The following is a 23,339-nucleotide window of genomic DNA, read 5'->3' as shown; positions in this document are numbered from 1 at the left end:
ATGATAAAAAAATTATAGCCTTTTGAAGGGTGCATAAACCTTTGGAGATACCATTGATCATGGTACCATTACCAACTACCATTGATCATGGTGATGTAAAAAATATGGCTTTACTCCTCAGAGAGCATTGTTTTCTGGCCAATATGACAGCCAAGAGTTTACAGATTTATCTACAATTATGATCTACACATTTACTACGGTTGTAAAATGTACCTTGCGTCGATTTCCTGCGCGATTCCGCCCACCATCTTGGTGTTGAGCACCAAGTGTCGCTCCTCCTCGTGAGAGATGGCCCTCTGCGCCGCGCGTACAAGGTTGTCTGTGGACTTGATGACGGCATTTCCTGCAGCCTGCAGGCGACGCGTCGACTCGGAGTTGGGATCCGCCTTGACCTGAGGAATGAGATAACTAGATTAGACAATTGATCGACGGAAGTTGAGATGATGAAACACTGACTTTTTAATCAGGGCAGGGAGTAGGAAAATAGCAAATTAATTGAAATAAAAAAAAAAACTGACTTAATTGCGTTAGTAAAGTTGTGCTAATTAATAGAGATACCAAAAGATAGCGCTGATAACTACATTTGTGATTTGCATCGAAAGGTCTGATAGCTATATTTGTCTTTTTCAATATTAACACAAACGAGACTTCTCTTGGATGAGCATCGCATACAAATGTAGATTTTTCTGTCGTGCATGCTTGGTAGCTGCCTTTGATACCTTATAGTAATGTGGTTGGTGCAGTGGGCTGTGATTCTTTATAATAATGCATGTATTTTTGAACCCTCACAATAAAATTATTCGCTTTTGAGAACTACTCATACGGTCTCACAAAAATGGTTGTCTCCCTTACTGTCATGGTAAGAAATATGATCTAACCGGTGTAAGAAAGAGAAAACACCATGCTTTATATTCAAATCTCGAAGTTAACCACTAAATAATTCAAATGTATTCCATTATGAAACCAAAGGTTCCGACTGCAATTTGAGAAGAATTAATGAAACTTCGTAAATTTTTCATTAATCATTTTTATATGAAATGAAAAAAAAATGAGGTGACAGTAACGTCTATAATACATTTATCTAATAAAATGTGTTTTTTATTATCAGTAATTTTAGTTCAATGTTTAGACGAAAAACCGTAAGGTGAGTCTTTTTAAAAACATATTTATGCTTGCATAAAAAAATTTTAACATTTCAAAAATTATATGTTTATTTCCAATAATAAAATTTGTAAGCGCATTTCATCACCTCTTAAACAATTTTAATTTTCGGATACATTCAGAAATACTCAATCTCGAATTACAAAGCGGAAATACTTTGACCTTCTGTGGGGTTAAAAGAAGTTTGAAAAAATTTTATAAAATTTAATAGTATTTATATTTGTATGCGTGGGGTAGGCAGGGCTTATGTGTAGGTGTAAAATATATTAATAACACATTTCAGCCTTGACAGCCATCAGAATAGTTCTGTTTCTATTGAATCCAAAAGTGTTTACCTTTTATGTAAATATCTCACAAGAGCCCCAAATATCTGGGTTTATGTTGTGAAGCTGAAAGTAGTGGGAAGGGGAACGAGGTGGGAAGAGGAAGGTGGGGAAGTACCCCGCTATTCAGATCTTGTGACCAAACATGGCTTAAGCCAATTCAAGCAATATTTTGATTCTTTCTTCTGCTCCTGTCGGCATCTTACCTTGCAGGCCACGAGCAGCTGGGCCGTGGAGCTGGCCACCTGCTTGGCGCTGGAGACGAGGCGCTCCTCGGAGCCGAGTCCCAGCACCAGGGCGTTGGCGCTCTCGGCCAGGGAGTGTGCCGCCGCCGCTGCTAGGCGCGCCGCCGACACCAGGCCCTCGGACCATTGCCCGTCGTCCGACGAGTACAGTGGCCGGCGTGCCACCTTGCCCTGGAAACCAAACAAAAGGATTCATTACTTTACAAATGATAAAGAACGCAGGCGCCTCCAAAAGGATGAGATTATATAAGTGTTGATTTTAGAGATCACAAGTACAAAAATAGGTCTGAATGAAAATGGCAAAGCGTGTCACAATGAACAGGAATGGACCATCTTATATATATATATATGTATACATTATGGTTGAGGTTTTCACGGGTGTAAGATGTAGAAAGATGTTCTCGATTTACCCGCGTAACGTAGTCCTAAAAAGGAGTTTTTAATTCCTGACGTTTCGGACAGATCTCACTGTCCATCTTCAGAGGCCTTATGTCCTGAATTCCGTCTCAAACTGAACGCTTTCGCGTGTCTGTTCGGTCCAGAAGTCAAGATACAAGTGGGTGCTTATCAATTATGAATGATCAGGGACTTGGTGGTGTTATATTTGATGGAAAGTTAACATTTACTCTTCATGTAAATGATAAAACAAAGAGAGCTATAAAAATGCTTGGTTTCATATGCAGAACAAGTGATTTTAAGTCACTTGACAGTTTGAAAGCATTGTACACTTCATTAGTAAGAAGCCAGGTAGAGTATAATTCGCCTATTTGGTCCTTAAAAAGTAACAATGAAAGCGTACCTATACATTCATTTTATTGCACCCGCAAAAGCACTGATAATAATTATAACTTTTGTTTTTAACCTCTTTATTTTTCTCTCTTGTAACATAAACTAATTGTCACTTTATTTGAATACATTTGTTATGATTCAATGAATTGTTTAAGATTTATTTCGATATGATATCCACAGAATTTGACATTTCATCAACAATGATAAACATAATTTTGCGAACTAATATTCAAGTTCAAGGTGGCTATCATTTATCACACAAAAAACTTTCATTTTCACATCTCCCTCTAATACCTTAATAATCTTAGGTCGCAGATATATCTATCTCACTGTGGTCATCCGTGGTCCGAAAATCCCTTTAAAATAAATTTTGTATGATACTAAGCATACGTCAGACATGATAGTGTTTACCTCCTTTGTCTCTATGGCAAAGAGAAAGAAAAGAGATAGCTCGGGGACAAAACTTGAAGTGACCCACGCTAGGTACATACAGTAGCTTCTCAATTGGACGCTAGATGGCACTGGAATTACCGTACGAATATTAAAACTAAATTAATAATCGGATAGTTTGTTAAATCCTTTTTTTATATAAATACTATTGTAGCATATTTTGGGAGGTCATTGACCAAAAGACCCCGTAGAAGAGCCGTGACTGTGTCTGCGTGTTTTACCTGATCGATGAGTTCCCTTTGAGCAGCGCTGGCGGCTCTCACGAGGGCGGAGGTAGCGGCTATAATAGATTTGGCCGCATCCAGAATCATCTCGTCAAAGTTGAGGCTCTCGTCAGCTTCCTACGAAAATCAAAAAAACATTACAATTAGTTTACAAAGTTCAAATGATTCGTATCACAGACAAATTCTAGAAGGTGACCACCTTTTTATCTGTGAAAGTTGTAACATTCAGTGGCTTGGTGTTTTAAAATACTGCTGGCTTGTTGCTTGAAGTACGCTGGTGTGCCGATGTCATGTCTCTACCACCGTGCGAATATGTCTGATTCCCGGGTGATTACAATATGAAACAACCAAGAATATCAAACATATCTCACGGTAGCAAGGCTAGCTCCTCCAATTCAAACACCAATCCATTCCTTGGAAATATTTAATATATTCATATTTCTAATGCCGAGATCATATGAGGACAAAACAGAAAACAATACCGCGCAGGGCTGGACAATAAAACAATTCTACCATAGTTCAAACGAAGAATGCGGCGAAATTGGATACACAACGACACGCAGTACAAGCAAGTTTGCGAAAAATAGTCTTTAATATGAAGATGTAATTTACTGTTCCATTTACGCTACATTTTTAAGCTGAAATAAGAGATCCAAGCGCCGACAGCCGAGATATATCTTTGATGGGCGGACATAACAGTATAACTGCATTTTTGACCATTTAACGATTTATACGAGAAAATGTGTCTTTTGTATGCCGGCATCAATGGTATTAACAGTATAGTTACACCAGTACTCAAAACATATTATGTTTATACATATTTGTTATACTGTTATGTCCGCCCATCAAAGATATACGCATGGAGTGACTAGCTATTGTCCTAATGTCTTGTCCAACCGCGTTTACACGCGTACCATGCAGAATGACGCAGTGGTGGGAGTAAGAACACCGTACTTCGGAGATAGCTTGACCGTCTATCTTTGGGACAATGTGTTGATTCATTGTCCTGTTCTTCAAACAACTGTTCACATTAGGACAATGGGTCTGCAGCTGGGACAAGACAGTATTGTCCTGTCATCGTGTGAACCCGGCATAAGAGATTAAGATAAACGATACGAGGTGAAGAAATGCAGCACGTTCAATTCGAGAGTTGCGAATTGCCTTTTATTTTGGATAACAGCATCTGTGACGTTTTCCGCTAGTGTATTGTAATGTCGTTAAATGTTTTCGTCAGGAATGGCTATAGTTCCATTTGCTGTGGGGAACAGATTACAGCACCTGGGTGTTCAGGTTTAGTCACTCACCTTGACGCTCTTTCTGGGCCTCAGGGCGGCCAGCTTGTTGGCGGCGGCGTCGATGGAAGCGGCAGCTCCCAACAACTCATTCTCCGCGATCACGGTCGGGTCATCAGGGTCCACCCAGTCGGAACCTGACAAGAAGATATAGTATTATAAGGTCAGTCAGCTGAAGTGCAGGGAATAAATTAACAATTTGGATTCAATTACAAATAAATATCCAATTGCCGTGCTTTCTAGAAATAAATGGATAAGAATTGTATAAACCAAAAGTTTAAACAATTCTTTATTAACAGCTACCGCGAGAACCGTAAGTATGTTGGAAAGATCTCTCCATGCAGCGAAAGATTGCTAAGAGGGGAGAAGCCTAGTTAATCAGAGCAATTGGAATGGGGTCACGATCCTCAATAATTAGGCAACGACTAATGCGTGTTTCCACCAATCATTGATTTACGAATTACCTTTGAGCGCTTCGGCAGCTGCCACAATATCGGCAGCAGCTTGAGCCACGGCACGGCCCAGATCGGGGAAGGCTTGCCTCGCAGTCGGCGTGCCTTGCACGGCCTTCAGCACGGCCAGCAGCAGCTCGCGGTAGGAGGTGGCCGCCGAGTGGCCCGCCCGCAGCGTGCGGTCACGCAGCTCTTCCGTCTCGGCGCATTTATAGGCTGCACCCTGGAAAAAAGGAATATGTGTTAGATGATGTTTTGAAAGTTATGTGTGGAGGGATTAAAGTAATGTACACTACTAGTTCTATTATTTGTTTAAAAGTGAAAACAACAATCTACAAAAATACAATCAAACCTAATTCAGTGGGTCTTTAGAGATATTAAGCACTGGTGGTTCATGCTACATTCATACACTAGTCTGGCTTTCTTTGAATGTTGAAGATTAAGTTTTGTAGAATGGCGCATATTTAAAATTATTATCATTTTTTGTTAATTTTTTTGGTATTATTGAGTTTGGACGAAGCAAATATTGATTGATACAAGAAAGATTTGTAGTAAGTATTCACAAATGTGCCTTCACTGAGATTTGTATTAAGTATTCACAACTATACCTTCACTGAGATTTGTATTAAGTATTCACAACTGTGCCTTCACTGAGATTTTTATTAAGTATTCACAACTATACCTTCACTGAGATTTGAATTAAGTATTCACAACTGTGCCTTCACTGAGATTTGTATTAAGTATTCACAACTGTGCCTTCACTGAGATTTGTATTAAGTATTCACAACTATACCTTCACTGAGATTTGTATTAAGTATTCACAACTGTGCCTTCACTGAGATTTGTATTAAGTATTCACAACTATACCTTCACTAAGATTTGCAGTAAGTACTCACAACTGTGCCTTCACTGAGATTTGTAGTAAGCACTCACAACTATACCTTCACTAAGATTCAATTGATTACTATGTTATGCGCCAACAGCAGCTGAATTCAATGTAAAGTATGTATTATTACCTTGCATATGGCCAGCATATCGCCGATGGCCCTGCGGCCGATGTTGGCTGCGGCGATGACGTCGTCCTGCTTGGCCGAGTTGCCGGCGGCCACGGCCTTGGCCGTCGCCACGGTGATGGCCTTGGTGCAGCGGACCAGCTCCTCGGGGGTGGCCGTCAGCTTCGGTGCACCAGGAGACAGCAGCAGCTGGATTTAAAGACACTTGGTTAGTCTAACATGGAATAAAGGTAGACTCCCGTCATAAGGTAACATCGTTATGGAAGTTGACTTTCTAGAAATTTTTTCATTCATACTTGAATGTCTGTTTTCAAATCATTATTTTTTTAATGTGACACCTAACAAGAGTGCCCCTGTCTGCACAGTATAAAGACAGGGGAACGTTATCGTCATCCGGTTGGGCAGCGTTGTGTGGGGAGTTGAAGTAGGGGTTATAGTAGGAGGCTTTATTAATGCAGGTCTTGAAGAGGCCCGGATTATACGAAGGAGGAAAGATATACCTGTTCTCATGAAGCAAACATCACAAATGTCATCTTTGGGGATGATGGAGGGTTTTTTGAGAAAAGGAAGTAGTGAACATGAGTCTTGAAGAGACCCATGTTGAAGGAATGAGGAAACAAAGATGGAAAATCGTTACACAGTCAATCTGTTGAACACAGAAAAGAGTAATACTATTAGAAGCGACCCATTCTTATATGACTAATACGTCAACAGCATATTTTCCAACTGTGCACTGGTGCCCCAGGCCACTTCCTTGGAGCGTCTCCCATTGAAATGGAGGTAGAACAAGAACAAGAATCAGGGAATTGTAAGATGATTAATCACTATATTTCTGGAGGTTGATGCTAGAAATGTCTTTCATTTTAGGTAATATGATTTAGATACCAGAAAGTACGCTCTTTATTTGATACCTATGTCAGGTGGCCTAGATTAATGAAATTGTGGCCTATCTAATGTAGAAGTTAAAACATTGTTTGGTCTGAGCGATTCACAAATTTGACGCATGTACTTCTAACTTTATGAGCTACTAGAACTAGAGCCATCTCTACGATACATAGCTCGAAGTATAGCAGTAACCTTTCCACTTACTCTGATTTCCTGTGCGATGGCTTCGATGGTGGCCTCCAGAGCCCTGGTTCCTCGGGTGTGCTCATCCTCCACGGCCTTTACGGTCTTCAGCAGCGAAGTGACATTGGTGACCATGACCTGCAAACAACAACGGGCTCAGGATCAGAACGGGTCCACGTCTAGAAGCGCGCGAGACAGAGCGGTGAGGAGGGGAAAAACCGATGCGAGCGACGAATGCGAAATTGACACCATTATTTGATCTTTGTATAAGTGCTTATATTGAAGTGCGAAAGGAAGAACAAATAAACAAAAAGTCGAGTTATGTTTTAGATGAAATTTTTTTTATAAACTTTTGTGGACGCATCTAGTGTAAAACTGTGCTAAAAGTTATAGATTTACATAGATATTATATTTATACCTCGTTTTTTAGTGTATTGCTATCTATCCTATGTAGGTATTTGGTACAGCTTTACATTAAAATTTGTCTTCGGTTCTCGCTTGATTGACACCGATTTATTTTATTTTAAGTTTTTGTTGATATTGAGCAAGTAAAACCATCCCAAATGTCACAATTTCGGTTAGGATTTTATTACACTAAAGAATGACTAGTTTCCGTGATTGAACCGGTGAGCGGTCCTAAATGCCACGTTTATTTAAAATCACTATTTTGATTAATCTTTGTAACGAATTGGTGTACATTATGAATACCAAAAAATATGTTTTAGATAAATTGAAGGTTTTTCTATCGCTTCGCTTGAGTAGAATACAAATAAAAAATAAACTACCAAAAAAAACATTTTTTCAATAGAAATGTATGAACGCGTAAAGGAAATAACTTAAAAAAATACAGTATTATTATAGCTAAGATTATCTGTGACAGTTTCACTTGATTACATTTTTTGCTTTCTTATAAAATTATTTATAAAATAAATAAAAACCTGTATTGTGCTTGAAATCGAACGTTTCTAGACTCCGTTTGTCAAGCGATTCTAATGCCTATTACCTACAATATAAGGTATACCAATAATATACACATTTTTGGCTTGTAGCTTCCATTGAAAGCTGGAAAATGCACACCAGAAGATTTTTTTTTAAATTATTTGTAACCTAGCAACTCTAGTGAACGAAATCAGTAAAAATGCTGTCCTAGACCTATTGACTGTTGTCGTTTAGGACAGTCTTATACTAGACGATATGCGAAATTCGCATACAGGGATAGCCGCCAATAGATTGGTTACATATGCGACAGCCGTGTAGAACAGGCTAAGTATTCAAAGTTAGTTACTTATTTGTTCTCATCTAGTTACTTATCTTGTAAGGAGAAAATTTAAGTGTCGAAATGTTTTAAATGATTTAAGATTATAAAAATATCCCAAAGAAAATAAGGGTGATTTTACACATTTTGTTATAGTTTACTTTGACTCATCTTCTTCCTTTCACACACAGATATTAAATAAAAAATCAATCAACTCAATAATGTAAAAATTAAGATGCTGCAATATTTTACACTATAATATCTCTCAAGAAACTGATTAGAGTACATATGTAATGTATTTGATTCGGATATTGTCATAAAGAGTTATAAATTTTCTTGAAAAAGTTAAGATATAAAATAATATTTTGTGTCAATTTCGCATCTCCCCAACCAGGCGTTAGATTGGCCCCGAGTCGAAGTTAAATTCCACAATGATGCCCTGCGCACAAGCCCAGAGAGTGTGCGCTCTAGTACAGCCAGTAGCCAGTAGCCGGGAGGCGGTAGGTAGCGTCACTACGGGACTAAGCTATGGAGCCACCAAGCTCGGGTTAGAAGGTCGGACAGTGTGATTGTGTAATTGTGATCGTTGAAATTTTGCAAAGAGGAACTATTTGGACAGGATTAATTGCAATTCTATAAAATGTTTTTGCTCAGTGAAAGTTTCGTGTGGCGATTACATCGAAGAAAGAATAAATTAATCAATGAGTTAATTTGTTCAATCGATGCCACAAACTGTGTATCCAGTTTTAAATTACGTTAGCCGCACCCGACAAATAGACGGTGTTGGAATGGGTTAACAGATAGACTCGAGTGGTACGAGTGCAGTACAGTACACAGGGTGAAGATTGCCTGATGTCAGCCAACCTCTGACAAGAGAGGGCTACAGAAAAAAGATAAAATGACAAATATCTCACAGTTTTCAATGATTTGAAAATTCTCATATTTTAAATAAACAATTTTTTCAAAAATATTGAAAATTTTTGTTGGAAAAATGCTTATATAAGGTTGCGGGAGATTTTGTGTGTGCTGATTTAGCGAAATCTTTCCTTTGCATGCAATTTAAATGTATGAGATGATTCATATGACCCAGTAATTGAAGCCCAAGGGATTGTGAAGTAGAAAAATAAATGAAGAATTGCAGAAATGTTGTAAAATAATTTTAGAGGGGATAAAACCTGTGAATTAAGACATTTTATTAATATTTAACTGCCAAAGAGAATAATTATTATTAATATTTTCTCTATATTATTTGAAATAAAAAAAAAACACAGTTCAATCAATATTGGACTCTCAAAAAAACCAAATTTAAAAATATAACTTTAAAATTCAAGTTAAACCTTAAATGCGGTTAGTAAGATGGTGATGATATTATAGCTGAAAATTATAAATGTCAATTTAACAACGGAGTCAACAATATTAAAATTAATGATATCAAATAAAGTTTCACAAAGTGTTTAAAGATCTCACATTTAAATAGATTTTTATGTGTCACATTAAATAATGTAGTTATGAGAATGTTTAGGTTATGTGTAAGTTAACAGACAACATTCTATTGTAATTATTGTTAGTGTAACATTGAGACAAAACGGATGTGTTGTTCCCTAAATCTACAGCAAATATAATTTTTTATATATTATACACTAGCTGTACCCCGCTATGTGTGGCTGTGGCTCAGTTTGTCTTCGCAGACAGAGAAACAATAGAGTGTGTTGCTTTTACGTCCAACAGATTGCGCTGTTTAAAAAAAAAACAAACATGGTTTTACCTGTCACAAGTGACATCTATATAATATAGATTTATAAGAACACACGCGTATTCAAATGCAACGTTGGGTCAAAATTCTTGTGGGAGATTTAAAATATTGAACAAACAAACATTTACATTTTTATTCATTTATAGATAATCATATAGACAGGCGTACTTTTCTTATGTCAGGTTATGTTTCAAACTTTGACCGTGTTTGAGGGTTGATACGGTCACTTATCAATGCTTATTTCGTATCGTTGTTACGATAGCGTGCAAAAGGTTAATAATTTACTCAGCGTAGACACGTAGGTCTCAATCTCAAAAATTTTGTGTAGTTTTTGTGCCTGATTTCACAAATTGCCAGAAATTCTACAATCATTTTAAAAGTACAAAACCAATTAAGAAAGTGAATTCTTTATGCAAGTTTTTAATAACTGTGTGCATTATTCCAGACATCTATAATATATCTAGCTTTTCTCTAATTAACTAAATTTAGTAAAAAGCTTGGCAAAAACTTCTAAATCAACTATTCATCATAAAAACACATTAAACTATCACTAGCATTATGATAAGGGGAATCTAACACTAGCAGTTCATATTTTTCTAAAACTATATAAAGGGGAATGTATTTAAAGTAAACATGACACCAACCAAGCATTAGATGCACATTTGATTTGCAGGTAAATCGCTTAAAATTGAACAATTCAAAAAATATAAAAATAGTGTTTTTGTGTGTGGTAGAGAATATTTTGCAGAATATTGTCATACAGTAACCTCTCTGCTTCACCTTGAACTAATCGTGACTTAGATTAAATAGAAATTTGTGTGTTTAATCCTCTGCCATCCTCTCGGTCGTAAAACAGTGAATAGTTGCAACCGGCCGGTATGCTACGACAGACCCGGTGACAGCGATTTACCTGCATGCAACCAACGCCCACAGTGACAACAATGATCGGTAGCGAGATGAAAAGACATGAGAAGAAAGAGATAGAACGAGAAGGAAAGATGATAAAAGCGACTCCTTTTTAACCGAGAGAAATAAATTAAATTCGACCGAATACTATCGTTATAAATTGAAAAACGATTCAATTAAATTTTGTTTGTATGTATATATTTCACGTCAGTTCAAAAGGAATGCTGTAATAACAAAAAAAAAGAAAGGAAAGGGAAACAAAAAATAAAATTAAAATAACACCCAGTCAGCAAGCGTTTGCAATATGCGGCAATATTGTGTGTTGTGAATTTTCTCAAACCGGTTTAGCAGGCTCCTGTGGGCCCGAAGTGGACCCCCTTTCGTAATAACTCCACCACTTGTCCAGAGATCCAAACTGTTTGGTTCGGTTCTTCACTAGATCCTCGTAGATGGACCACCAGTTGTTGGCATAGTACTGACGAGGGTATCCGGCGCTGTAGTCCTCGATAAGATTGTACTGCTGGGACCTCCTGCCGTCGTTCTGTCCGTGTTCATGTTTGAAGTGACGGCCGTCACCCTCCGACCGGTAGCCGTTATCTTTGAATAATCGGCGGTTGCTTGCTTCGGGTCTGCCTTCTACTCTTTGACCGGATTCAAATAGATGGTTACTGTTATCAACTTGATGAATATAACCCTCAGTTCGTTGATTAGCATGCTCAGATTGTTGATGACCGTGTCTAAATCTAGGATCACGCTGTTCAAGTCTGTAAAAGTGTTCAGATTGTTGATTATCACCAAATCTCGGATCGCTTTGATTCACCGTTTGACTGCTTCGATCAAATCTTTGATCATGTTGTCTCAATGTCGTTTCGTGGTTTATTGTTCTGTTGTCCGTTTGATTCACGGTTACATTTCTGACAACATTTGTTACAAAATTCCTATTTTCAACGTCCCTAATGACATTGTGTCTCGTAATATTGTTGCTGACATTGAAATTTTGATGATTTTTATCAACGAGCTGCGATCTAACTGGTACAATACTATCAGTTTGCGTTGCTCGTTCAACGTCAACCTTTACAACTTTTCTCTCAGGCCCTTTCTTCGTAAGTGTTCCACCCTTCATTTCCTCTTCGTAGTAATTCCTGTACTGTCTTTCGATTCCTTCGTAATGCTGTTCCATTTTACAAAGTTCTTCAAATGTCAAATCAGAATTCTCTAAATCAGAATAAATATTATCGAAATCATCTTCGATCATTCTCCTCTTGATTTGCAGTCTGCGCAATGTCATTAGTTGGTCAATGATTGGATCAAAACCTTTATAGTTAAAATTCCTCATAGAAATATCCTCCAAGCTTGTTATGACCTTATCGAATCCTTTATCTAGCATTACTTTCTTAACTTCCACAATGCTTCCAAGAGGAGGAATATACTCCAAATTAGGCCTTTTTGTAAAATCCACATCCGTGAGTTTCAACTCTCCCTTGAACTGATCCAATTTCTGTTTCGTCTCTAAATTACGTTCGTAATTTTTTTGCATGAGCGCTTTCCAAATCTCCGTTTCAACTTGAAACATTTGCCAATATTCTTCTTGCGTACGAATGATATCCAAATAATTAGACACGTTTGTCTGGTCTTCATTAACAATAGGCGAGAGATTAACTTTTTTCCTCTTATCGACTTTAATAATATTATCTTTATTCAATTTGACAATATCTTTCTTAGAAGCTTCGCTTTCAATTGAATTCATCACATTTGCGATATTCCTCATTTCCAGATCGATCCTCTTCAAAGAATTATATTTGACGTCTGGATTGACTGGTGTTCTATTCCCGTCTTTGTCGAGTTGGTTAACAAGGTCTTCCAGCTTTTTGATTTCATTTGCGACAATCATTTGGGCGTACTTCAGAATCTTAAATTCCATATCTCCCTTCCACAGGGGGTTATTGACCAACAGAACATTCCTATTGTCAAAGTTCTCCGTTTCCGGTCCAGCATTTTTATAGCTCCACTGAGTGTAACTGCTGTTTAGACTGACGGCCGAACCGACGGATTTTTTTCCAATCAGTTCCTCGACTTGTTCTTCGTAATTTTCTACTTCATCTTGGCTGGAATCTTCTAGGATTCTTATTAATTCTTCTTCTTGGTCGGAAACGAACCAATCGGTTTCCGAATCGTAGTTAAGACTGCTCTTTCTGATGTTCTTTTTGGAGTCGGGCCCGACGGAGGAACTTCTTAGCCCGGGTAACTCGATTTGAAGCTTGTCTCCCTTATTGTCTTGTTTGCGAGCTCTATTGGGCAAACTCCATCTCCGACTATCGCTTTTTCCCACCTGCTTTGCCCAAAAATGATCCAATTAAAAACTGAAGAATATCAGATCTAACCCTCGGCACATTGATATAGTACGCCTTAGATTGACCCAGCTTCACCGAGACACCAGTCTCGATCCCCGCTGTTTGGTTTATACGACTTCCTGTGACCTGTCTAATGCCTGCCAATGTGATTTGGTAGCTTTGTATTGAAGGGCCAATCTAGGAATTCTATATCAAGCCCTCGGCGCCATAGCAAAGGTAACTCCATTACGTCCGAAAGCAAAAAGCGGCGGTTATTGCATTTCTCATTTAACGACTTCGTCAAAATCACACGAAAATATGTATAAACAAATGTCATGATGGGTTTAGTAAATTTTGAAAAGGTGATTATTTAGACTTTGCTATGGCGTTTGTTGGTTGTAGCCACAGTACGAATCACGTTATTGAAATGTTACACATTTTGTTAGAGAAACATTGGCAACTTTAAGAAATATATTTTACACTATAAATTTGCAAATAAAAATTATAGAACAGTTAAATGATATTTGGAACAGGTGAAAAATATGTTTTCTAAATTACTTCAAAAAGATGATTGCAAATAATATTGAGTTTTAAAATGTGTACAAATTGGTATAAAATTAATTATCACATTTTATTACAAAAAAGATCATACTGTTTTGATGCACTATCATTTTGTAAGTTTGTAGATTTAAATAATGCTTTGTAAGAAAATATTTAAAAAAATCTATCGTTATTATTATGACGAGATGTGAGCATTGAAGATATATGGCAAAAATAATAACTTCCAAAGTGTATTTCTCGGCGTAGAAACATTGCACAAGCGTTTTTGGACAGTCCAATATTGATTACATTACAATACAATATACACAGAGAAACAAAACATGGAAATAGACGCAGACAATAAAAATAAGATAAAAAGCATGACTCAATACATTTATTATATTGAACACACAATCGACTCCTTTCTTGGTGTAACATGTCCATTTTTAAAGTTTGGTAATAAATGGGTTTTAGCTGGAAAATATCTAACATTGAAAAGTAACTTGAAGCAAAACATGACTCTTTCGAAATCTCAAATTAATATTTTAGGAAATTAACCTTTTCACCACATTCCTTAGGTTTATAAGATACAGTTGTACGCAGCACTTTTCATGAATTTTATACATTTTCTTTGGAAATGAACGCATATATATATATATATACATATATGCGCGCGTAACGCTCAGGGCATGGTTTATTTGCCTGCAGCGGCGGAAAGGTTAACAGATTAGCTGATCCAAGTATAAAAACCCTAATCAAGATCTAACATAATATATTATTATTAGAAATTAAGGATGATGTGTTTCAAACTCGATCAGCTCAAAATTGATCAGCTCACAAGCATAACCGTCACGCTTGATAGCCGATCACAATTTGACCAAAAGGTAAAATGGACAGAGAATCGTGGTGTTTAAATGCCAAAAATTCAAAATGGCACTATTCGATGAAAAAAATGATCACTATGTGATGGGAGTTGAAAATACATGAAACTTAAACCATTTGATAAGAATTCAGGTCGGAAAGGCGCCTCTGGGTGTACCTGAACTACTTTGGAGGCTTAAAAAACAATGGATACTGATTAAAATTCTGGCATAAACGTCTCCGGCAAAGGGTGGTAAAGGAACTCACCTTAGCGCTGTCTTTGAGGCGGGGCATGGCAGGGTCGGCGATGTGCTTGCCGCTGGCGTCCTTGGTGGCCTGCACGAGGTCTCGGAGTGCGGCCGCCACGTCGCGCACGGCGTGGATCAGCATCACCTGCGAGTCCGGATTGCCGCTGCCCAGGGACATGGCACCCTGCTTCACCACCGAGGAGAGTTGCACTAATGGGGAGTACAAATATCGTTGTAATGATTATTTTTTATGTGAATACTGCACAAAAGTCTCAACTGCCCTGTTGTGAAGTTGAAGGGAGCGGGAAAGGGAAGGAGATGGGGAAGAGGAAAGTTGGGAAGTACCTGGTCACTGAACACAGACACTGCCATTTCAAAGAAGATTTCGATTCTGAATGGTGATCTTTCACCAGAAATAAAAAGGTAGATACATTTGACACATTATGGCAAGCTATCGCTCAACACGTTTTGCAAACTTGCCATATGCCAAAAATAGTTTGAATTGTTAAAAGATATTAGCAAGTTTAAGCGATACTTGTAAGTCATACAGCAGTATTGTGTTATTAAGACCCATTTAATCATAAATATGTATTAGTTGTAAATCACCAGTTATAAGTCACTAGTTATAAATCTTAGTTGTAAGTCATCAGTAATACATCTCAGTTGTAAGTTATTACATATAAGTCTAAGTGATAAGTTATAGGTTAAATAAATTAACTTATAAAGCGCCTGAAAGGTGATTTTCTCATGAAAACGGTGCTAAATAAATTATCCAATCATTATTGTTTATGCACGGAATAGAAAATAGATAATTGAATGTACCAACCTATGGTAGTGACTGCGTTCTGAGCAGCGGAAGCAAGTTGCTCCTGACTGCTGGCTGCTCCTCCGACCAAGGTCTTAGTGTCTTCGACCAAAGCCTTCGCTGTCTTCAGGATTGATTCGCGATGGTCTGCGAAGGCATCATTTTCATTCTCCGCGTGGAGAGTGCCTGAAACAAGGGTAATTATTATTATTAACACAGACAGTCTGTAAGACAGTCATAAGCACTTGGCTCATTCTGCTATCTTTCATATTTCAGCTCAATCCTATGACAATAGCTCAGTGCATTTAATGCAGTTTGAAAGGAAAGAGTGTAAGGAGAAAATATGAATGGTAGAAGAAGTTAGGGACGTTCGAGGAAGACATGGCAAGATCAAGTGAACCAGATACTTGAGTCAGGCCATGTCAAGAGCCAGAATAACAAAAGAGTATGTATGAGACGATGTATGAATTTGAAAGAGGCAAGGGTTATTTGGTCGTCCGTTCTCTTTGCCTACGGCGAGATGGTTACTGTATGTTTGCTCTCCGCAAGGTGGCTTAAATAGATGCGTCACTTTTTACGGCAGATGTATTCAATTGAATGTACATACATAATATTTATGTTTTTAGTAATGTTGATTTTCACCTCAAAAACCCATAAAATTCTGGACTACATGACAAATGCAATACACAATGCAAATTGATAAATTAGTTGTTTTGATAAAGTGCAAGTGAATTTGTGATGATAAAGCATGCATTGTTATTGATAAAAAATAATCATCGATAATTGCTTTAAAATTACGTAAGTCATCTGATCCATAAAAACGAATGAATTTCAGAGTTGATACCAGAATTCAATGAGTTTACAAAGAGTGCGTTAAGAACTTATATTGAACATATGGTATTTAAGTGAGGTTATGTTTACCTGCGCTGGCGAACAATATGGTGGTGTCCAGATCGCCGATGATGGCCGCAATGGTGGCGGCGGCGTCTATGCACGCCTGGGTTCCCCGCGAGCCTGCTTGGAGGGCTGACAGAACTGCTCCCACCTGGTGGAAAAATTGACAAATAATTAGTCATCATACAATCAAGAACTTATTCATAAACCTTCTCCATGAAAAAGAAGATAGGAATCTAATAAATGGTCCACATTAAGCAGAAACAATCAAATACATAGTCATAATGTGAACGTCTGCAGAAACAGGAATTGTGGAGAGACATTGCATTATTAACCATGTACACTATTACAATAACAGAAATGCACTTGCCAATTTTTCTAAACAAATTATTTTCTTAATTTTGATTCCTTACATGCTAACATTTATACAAAATACACAAATCGACCTCGCTCCTGTTGTAGTGCAAAAAAAAAACAAACAAAAGAAGTGCTAAGTTAATAAAGAAAGAGTAAGAGCCGATTGAGAATTTCGTGTTTGCATTATCAACAAAACTTCTGCAGGTAGCTCAAGAGGTACTAAAGGCTGTTCAAAACTGTACCTCATAAAAAAGGGATGAAAGAAAACATACGGACAATAAGATTTTTAGGTTATCATGAAGACCCACCTTCTCGGAGACATGTTTGGAACTATCGGTGACATCTCTCTGCGCGCCGGCATCTCTGCTGACTTGACAGAGTCCTCCAGCCCTCACTAGGGTGATCACGGACCCTCCAAGCTCCACCACTGTGCTGCGGATTCTGAAGAAAAAAAAAAACAAAAATTAATATCAATAGGCACCAATGAACCTAAGTAAACTACTGATTTCAAAATATGAACTGGAAAACAATACAAAAAGATGATAAGACATGATATCACATAAAATTTCACATGAAAATAAAGGAGGTACCAAGACAGTACCTTGGGGAACACCTGAAATCATGATTACATATTAATTTAAATTATCATTCATAGCTACTGTGAAATAATGGACTACCTATTTAAAGTTATAGTGGGGCAAAGAATTTTATAAGAAAGCATTAGAAAACTACAACTGATCATTTGATCGGAAGACTTTTGATATGGTTTAACCCAAGAATGATAGAATAGTTTGGTTTAGTTGGTTGTTCCTTCTCTTCACTTATTCTTCAATTATATTCGGCTTGGAAAATGAGGGTGATTGATGAAATGGGGGTGTTACCTTTGAGCAACATCGTTATTGGTGGTGGTGGCAGCGGCTCCCACTGAGTCTTGCGCCAACTGAGTGTAGCGGTGCGTCAGATCTCCGGCCAACGTGGCCAGCTTGGACACGTCCGTTCCAGACTTGGCCGTCTGGAGAAAAAAACAAAAAATATTTACTTTGAATTCTAATTGAATGTCAACAATTTACTGTTTCTTTCTTTGAGTGAGGATTAATAATTTTGAGAATTGACAAATAAATATATTTGTATATATATATATTACCATTTCAGTGGCCAGTCTAGCGATTTCCTTAGCTGCGCCGACCATTCTTGTCTGATAGTCCACAAAGGAGTCTGCCTCGTTGTAAGAGCCAATCAAAGACATCCTAAAACAAAAATAATTATTACTCAATGAAAAGAGTTTAATTTCCTTCTATGATATCAAGCGTAAAACTTTTTTAATGATTTCTATTTACCAACTTAAAATTATACTTATTAATAAATCAATTCCACTAAACATACCGCTATTGCCCATTCAATCTCCAACTTTCTTTCTAACCTCACTTTCAATATTCTACCAGTTTTCCCTCCCAAATCATGTTCTCCCACTAATAATCGACATCAGCATAATTTAAAAGTAGAATATTTTATATTATTAAAAAGTACCTACCCCAAATTAATAGCATTATTCCACTTTTGATAAATAATACAGTTAGGGATTTTACATCTCGTAATATTAATAGTATGTATGTGACGAGGTGTACCTGTGGTCTGTGATCCTAGCGACGGAGCGAGTGAGGGACTCGACGAGGCCAGATACGATGCCCCGCTGGGCGGAGATGGCCTCCGCGCTGTTGAGGAGCTCGCCCCCTGCATCACGTACGCTCTGACTGTATTCGTCCACATCGGGGTGAATGTTTGTAGCCTGGATATGGGAAAAGAAACAGAATTAGAAAGTTATTTATTATCAGCAAGCAAGGTGAAGTGGTTTTTGTATGTGGCCAGGAGAGGTTATGTATTACTTACCCTAGGGTTTCCGCCAGCTTCCTTGGCCGCGAGCACCAGCTGAGTGGCACCCTCCAGCAACGTCTTGGTCTGGTCCAGCAGCTGGTGCTGGCGCTGAGAGTCCATCATGTTGGACGCCACTCCGATGGCGGAGGTGGCCAGGGGTTCGGCATACGACACCTGGGGGAAGGAACAAATAGTGAGATGGTTGTATATTACTCTGCCAATACAATTACAGTACCAATGGACACGGTGATGACGGACACTGTAAAGCTGTCTGAAATATTGGCTAAAGGAGGAAGCGCAACATGGCATAGTACCAAAAGAATAAATCACGATAAGTAGGTAATTAATTAAGTATCTAGTTACAAATCTTATGATCTCTGAGGAGATTTTGGTTTTGATTTATTAAATAAGAAACATACTTTTTGGACGCGAGGTGCACTGTTCACAAAACTACTAGTATGTAATTTCTTAAATGCATAAAATTCTAAGTTTGTAATTTATTTATTTATTTAACGCCCAAAGGGCTTTTACATGGTTGGTAGTATAATTTTAATTTGACAAATACATACTTTGAAACATAAAAAATAAGAATAAAATTACATTTGATAAAAGCTATGCAACAAGTCATACAAACACAAGAAACAAAAACAGAAAATTACAGCTATTTGTAGGTTTACATGATGTGTTTAGGAGTATTGTTGAAATAAATGTTTTAAATGATCCACAAAACTTGCCAAGTTGGTATTGAATATGTCAACATCACCCAAGTAATGATTTCCCATGGTGTGAAGTCGTTGTATCGGAGAGTGGGCAATGTAGTTACGCTTATGTGTGCTGCTGTAGAATATTGTATTTTGTCGTGTTGTTACTGTGGGTGTATGTATGTTTATAAGTTGCAGGAGTTCACAACAATCGAATTTAGAGTTAAGTATTTTGAATAAGAACGTTAAATCGTTTATTTTACGTCTATCTTCTAATGTATGTATTTTTAGAGTATTTAATAAGAAATTGTATTTTAAGTCTTCGACAGGGATATTTAATTTAAAATTTATAAAACGTAGAAATTTTTTTTGTATTCGCTCAATGTTGTTAATGTGAATTTTGTAAGATGGAGTCCAAACTACTGAGTTATATTCAATTAGACAATGTAAAATTAGTAATGTAAAAGATACTGCACAAGAGTCCCAACAGATTGCAACCTTCTGAAGCCAGTGAGACTATGGCATCCACAATTGGTGACAACGCAACTAAAGCAATTTCAATCTATTTTTAAACTCTTACACCAAGGGTACACTAAGAGTATCTTCAACTCCGCAACTATACTTTGTATTATTGTCATTGTCATGACTCGCAGTCTGACACCTTCAGACATAACTTACCATCTGATTAACAGAGTGCCCCAAGTTCTCGGCCTCCGACTTGGCAGCGGCCCTGAGGGGCTCTATCTTGTCGAGCATCTCGTTGGCGGAGCTCTCCAGCTGGTCGGTGTATCCCTGCAGGTTGTTGGCCTTGCGCACGGGCAGGGTCTGCGACACGGCCATCAGCGAGGCCTGGTCCAGCTCGCGGATCTGCGAGCTCAGTATGTCCAGGGCGGCGAGGCATTCGCTCTGGCCTGGCGCTTTATCCCTGGAAGAAATAGTTATATTATTGATAGAATAATAGACACTTACAAAAACAACTTGCACGTCAAAGGCAACAAACATAATAATTTCGATTGTCTGTGCATTAGTCCAGCGTGGAATCTAGCTCGATAAACTCAAATTTGCTTTAAATTTACGTTTCATTTTCAACATTGTGTTTGAAGAATGATGTTAAAAGAATTCAGACAAGCAATAATGTACCTACCTATTAAAAATATGAATTTCGGTTGTGCCTTTGTCTGTAACTCTTGGTTCAATGAACTGTACAACTTTTGCTTTGAATTTCAGTCTCGTTTTCAAAATTTTAAGAATTTTTTTGGAGAATTCAATGAAGTACCTACCTATAAAATTATATTTTTAAGAGAAAATTATTTATATTGCCTTTTTTTTTAATTTTAACTGATTTTTCGAGAATTCAGACGAGCACAAAGCGAAACTACCGAATCCGGTCACCACGCACTGCTACTCGTGTGATAATAGCGTAATACTTAGTACACAATAGCGTCTCTAATACTATCCCATGATTTATTATGGGTCTGCGTTAGTAATATAATATTTTGAACAGAAAATCACAATAATTGCCATCTTCAAAATTGGAACTGATTTGTCGAGAATTCAGACTATTTGTCTGGTAATCGTCATTTGATAAAGTTCAGGAAGTGAACCAGAAAATAGCTGTGATCAGTAAAACCATGGTTTTAGTACCTTTTCTCAGAATTTGTGAAGCAAAAAAAAATATCTTAATAGTTTGAGCTGAATTATTTCTGGAGAGTGACTTTTTCTATCTGATTAGTTGCAAAATCCACAATACATATAAAAAAGCGGTTAAACAAGATTTTTACATGAAACAAGGGAGAGTGCTTTTAAAGTTGCTCTCACACCCTTTTTACACAGGATAATGTAAGTATCAGGCTGGTCGCAGAAGACCAACGAGTTTGGTATAAGTAAAGAAGAGGTGCTGACCTGATGTTGTTAACGAGAGACTTAATACTGTCAGTCACAGTCTTGCTGTGTGTTGCGAGGTAAGTCCACTGATCCCGGTTATTGGGCTCCACGGCCAGAGATTTGGCCGAGTCAATCATGGAGCAGGAACCTTGGATAATTTTTCTGCAAACGAAGATATAATTAGACACCGTATTACGCACAATAGACTTATTATCAATGAGCCTTACGAAATTATATTTGTAGGTATAAACTACTGGTAGGACTACTAACGGGACATTGCCACCTCAAGAGACACATGAGGTGGCAATTTCCCGTTAGTAGTCCTATCAGTAATATCAACGGGACACTGCAGAAAACACCAATAGATTCAGGAAATGTGAAAAGAATGATTAGACTCCAATTCACCTATGGTGCCAATGTCCCGCCCTGATGGGAACAAGGCTCAGCTACCTGGGAAGACACATTGTGGAACCGAGAGAGACGAGGTGAAATGGGAGATAGCATAATGGGCCCATGACCAGAGTTCCGAATGGACTGGAAATATCATCATTCGTACGGGCACAAATGCAAGACTGGGGTTCGAATTTGAAAGTCGTTTTCTCAGTTTCTTCAAAGCCGAATGGACTGAAATTTTAAATACGTACAAAGAATTATGGTCTGAAGTTGAATCAATGACAAAATTTGCAGAAAAAGCATTTGTGGAATTATCATCATTCTTACAGGCACAAATGCAAAATTTGGGTTCAAAATTTCGAAGCCGTTGCTGAAACTATGTAAACTGTCTCCGTTTATTTAATAAACAATAGGCTAAAACTGAAATTTTCCCATTAGGATTGTAAATGAGCCTGTTTTTTCCTCAGTCCTCAATTATTATGAATGGAAGTTTGTTGTCAATGTTTTCACCGGAGATGGATTTACATATCTGCAAGTTTATATAAAAACCAGGTTCTAAGGTCGTACCTTCCGCTCTCCAGTATGGGCTCCTGGGCGCGGCGAGCTTGCGGTGACACCCTCGCCGGCACGCTGACGAACTCCGCGCTGCCGGCAAACTGGCACAGGTTGCTGACCGCCTGAAGGAGGGGCTCCGTGGCCTGCGAGCAGCGAGACCTGTTGGACTGGATACCAACAACATTACATTAGATATGCACATATTATGAAAGTAGCAATAGAACAGTTCAGAAATGGATTGGATACACAACAGTTTTACTAACATAATGAATGCACAAGAGTCTCAAATACCACGAACCAAAGGGACTATGGCATCTTCAACTTTAGAGCATGTAGAGAGGATGAAGAAGGTAGGAAGGGTATGTTACTCGCCAAACTGAGAACTGGAACTTGGAGAAGCTCATGATCACTGGCAATGCGGAGTGATGCGGTGGAGAGATCAAAGACTCAAGAAGAAGATGCTATGAATTGAAGTCTTGAAGTACATACCTCTGAGTAGTCGCTGTCCAGAGCCTTGATCTCCTTGACCAGCAGCGCCGTGGAGTTGGCCACCTCCTTGGCGGACTGCACAAAGTGTCGCTTGGCCACGGGGTTGGCCGTCTTGGAGGAGGCCACGCGACACGCGTTGCAGAGGGCCGACGTGTGCTTGGCGATGAGGGTGGCGGCTGACAGCACCTAAAAAATACAATATGTTACATAGAAAACAGGTTACCGTAACATATAGAAAATTTATTATAACAAATTATACAACAATTGCAGTAAATATTCTATTTTAGGCAGTAAGGAATCGACATAAACTGAGTGTTGTAAGACCCTTTGCAGTGCAGTCCTACAACGGCCTGCGCTGCAAACTGTTAACATACTTTAGCAAACTTTACTTTTCTGCACTACAGCCCATGAGGAGCAGCCGTAATGTTAATTCTTTCACAGTACCTAAATATGAATATTGTGTTGAAATTTCACAGTTG

At 38.1% G+C, this 23,339-nt stretch overlaps 1 protein-coding gene across 8 annotated transcripts in view; it reads right to left on the bottom strand.

Annotated features, from left to right (window-relative positions):
• Positions 1-23,339, bottom strand: part of rhea (Talin_middle and talin-RS domain-containing protein rhea) — a 144,579-nt gene that overhangs the window by 14,767 nt on the left and 106,473 nt on the right. For all 8 annotated transcript variants that reach the window (XR_016305003.1, XM_089648426.1, XM_089648422.1 and 5 more), the window contains 19 exons: positions 22,861-23,046; positions 22,384-22,538; positions 21,442-21,585; positions 20,218-20,464; positions 18,854-19,012; positions 18,592-18,752; positions 18,111-18,213; positions 17,848-17,978; positions 17,275-17,407; positions 16,637-16,760; positions 15,737-15,901; positions 14,930-15,120; positions 7,039-7,155; positions 5,953-6,138; positions 4,949-5,159; positions 4,497-4,621; positions 3,190-3,309; positions 1,691-1,900; positions 214-392 (listed from right to left, as the gene is read on the bottom strand). Coding sequence is in view for 7 of the 8 variants with exons in the window: in XM_089648426.1 (XP_089504552.1) it covers positions 214-392; positions 1,691-1,900; positions 3,190-3,309; positions 4,497-4,621; positions 4,949-5,159; positions 5,953-6,138; positions 7,039-7,155; positions 14,930-15,120; positions 15,737-15,901; positions 16,637-16,760; positions 17,275-17,407; positions 17,848-17,978; positions 18,111-18,213; positions 18,592-18,752; positions 18,854-19,012; positions 20,218-20,464; positions 21,442-21,585; positions 22,384-22,538; positions 22,861-23,046 (3,047 nt within the window). In the remaining variant the exon portion in view is untranslated. The remainder of the gene's footprint in view (positions 1-213; positions 393-1,690; positions 1,901-3,189; positions 3,310-4,496; positions 4,622-4,948; positions 5,160-5,952; positions 6,139-7,038; positions 7,156-14,929; positions 15,121-15,736; positions 15,902-16,636; positions 16,761-17,274; positions 17,408-17,847; positions 17,979-18,110; positions 18,214-18,591; positions 18,753-18,853; positions 19,013-20,217; positions 20,465-21,441; positions 21,586-22,383; positions 22,539-22,860; positions 23,047-23,339) is intronic.

The sequence above is a fragment of the Hesperophylax consimilis genome, chromosome 27 (assembly GCF_061612785.1).
Source record: "Hesperophylax consimilis isolate HC1 chromosome 27, BYU_Hcon_1.0, whole genome shotgun sequence".
NCBI lineage: Eukaryota > Metazoa > Arthropoda > Insecta > Trichoptera > Limnephilidae > Hesperophylax > Hesperophylax consimilis.
The sequence above is the reverse complement of the archived record's forward strand: the minus strand, read 5'-3'. Positions and strand labels throughout refer to the sequence as shown.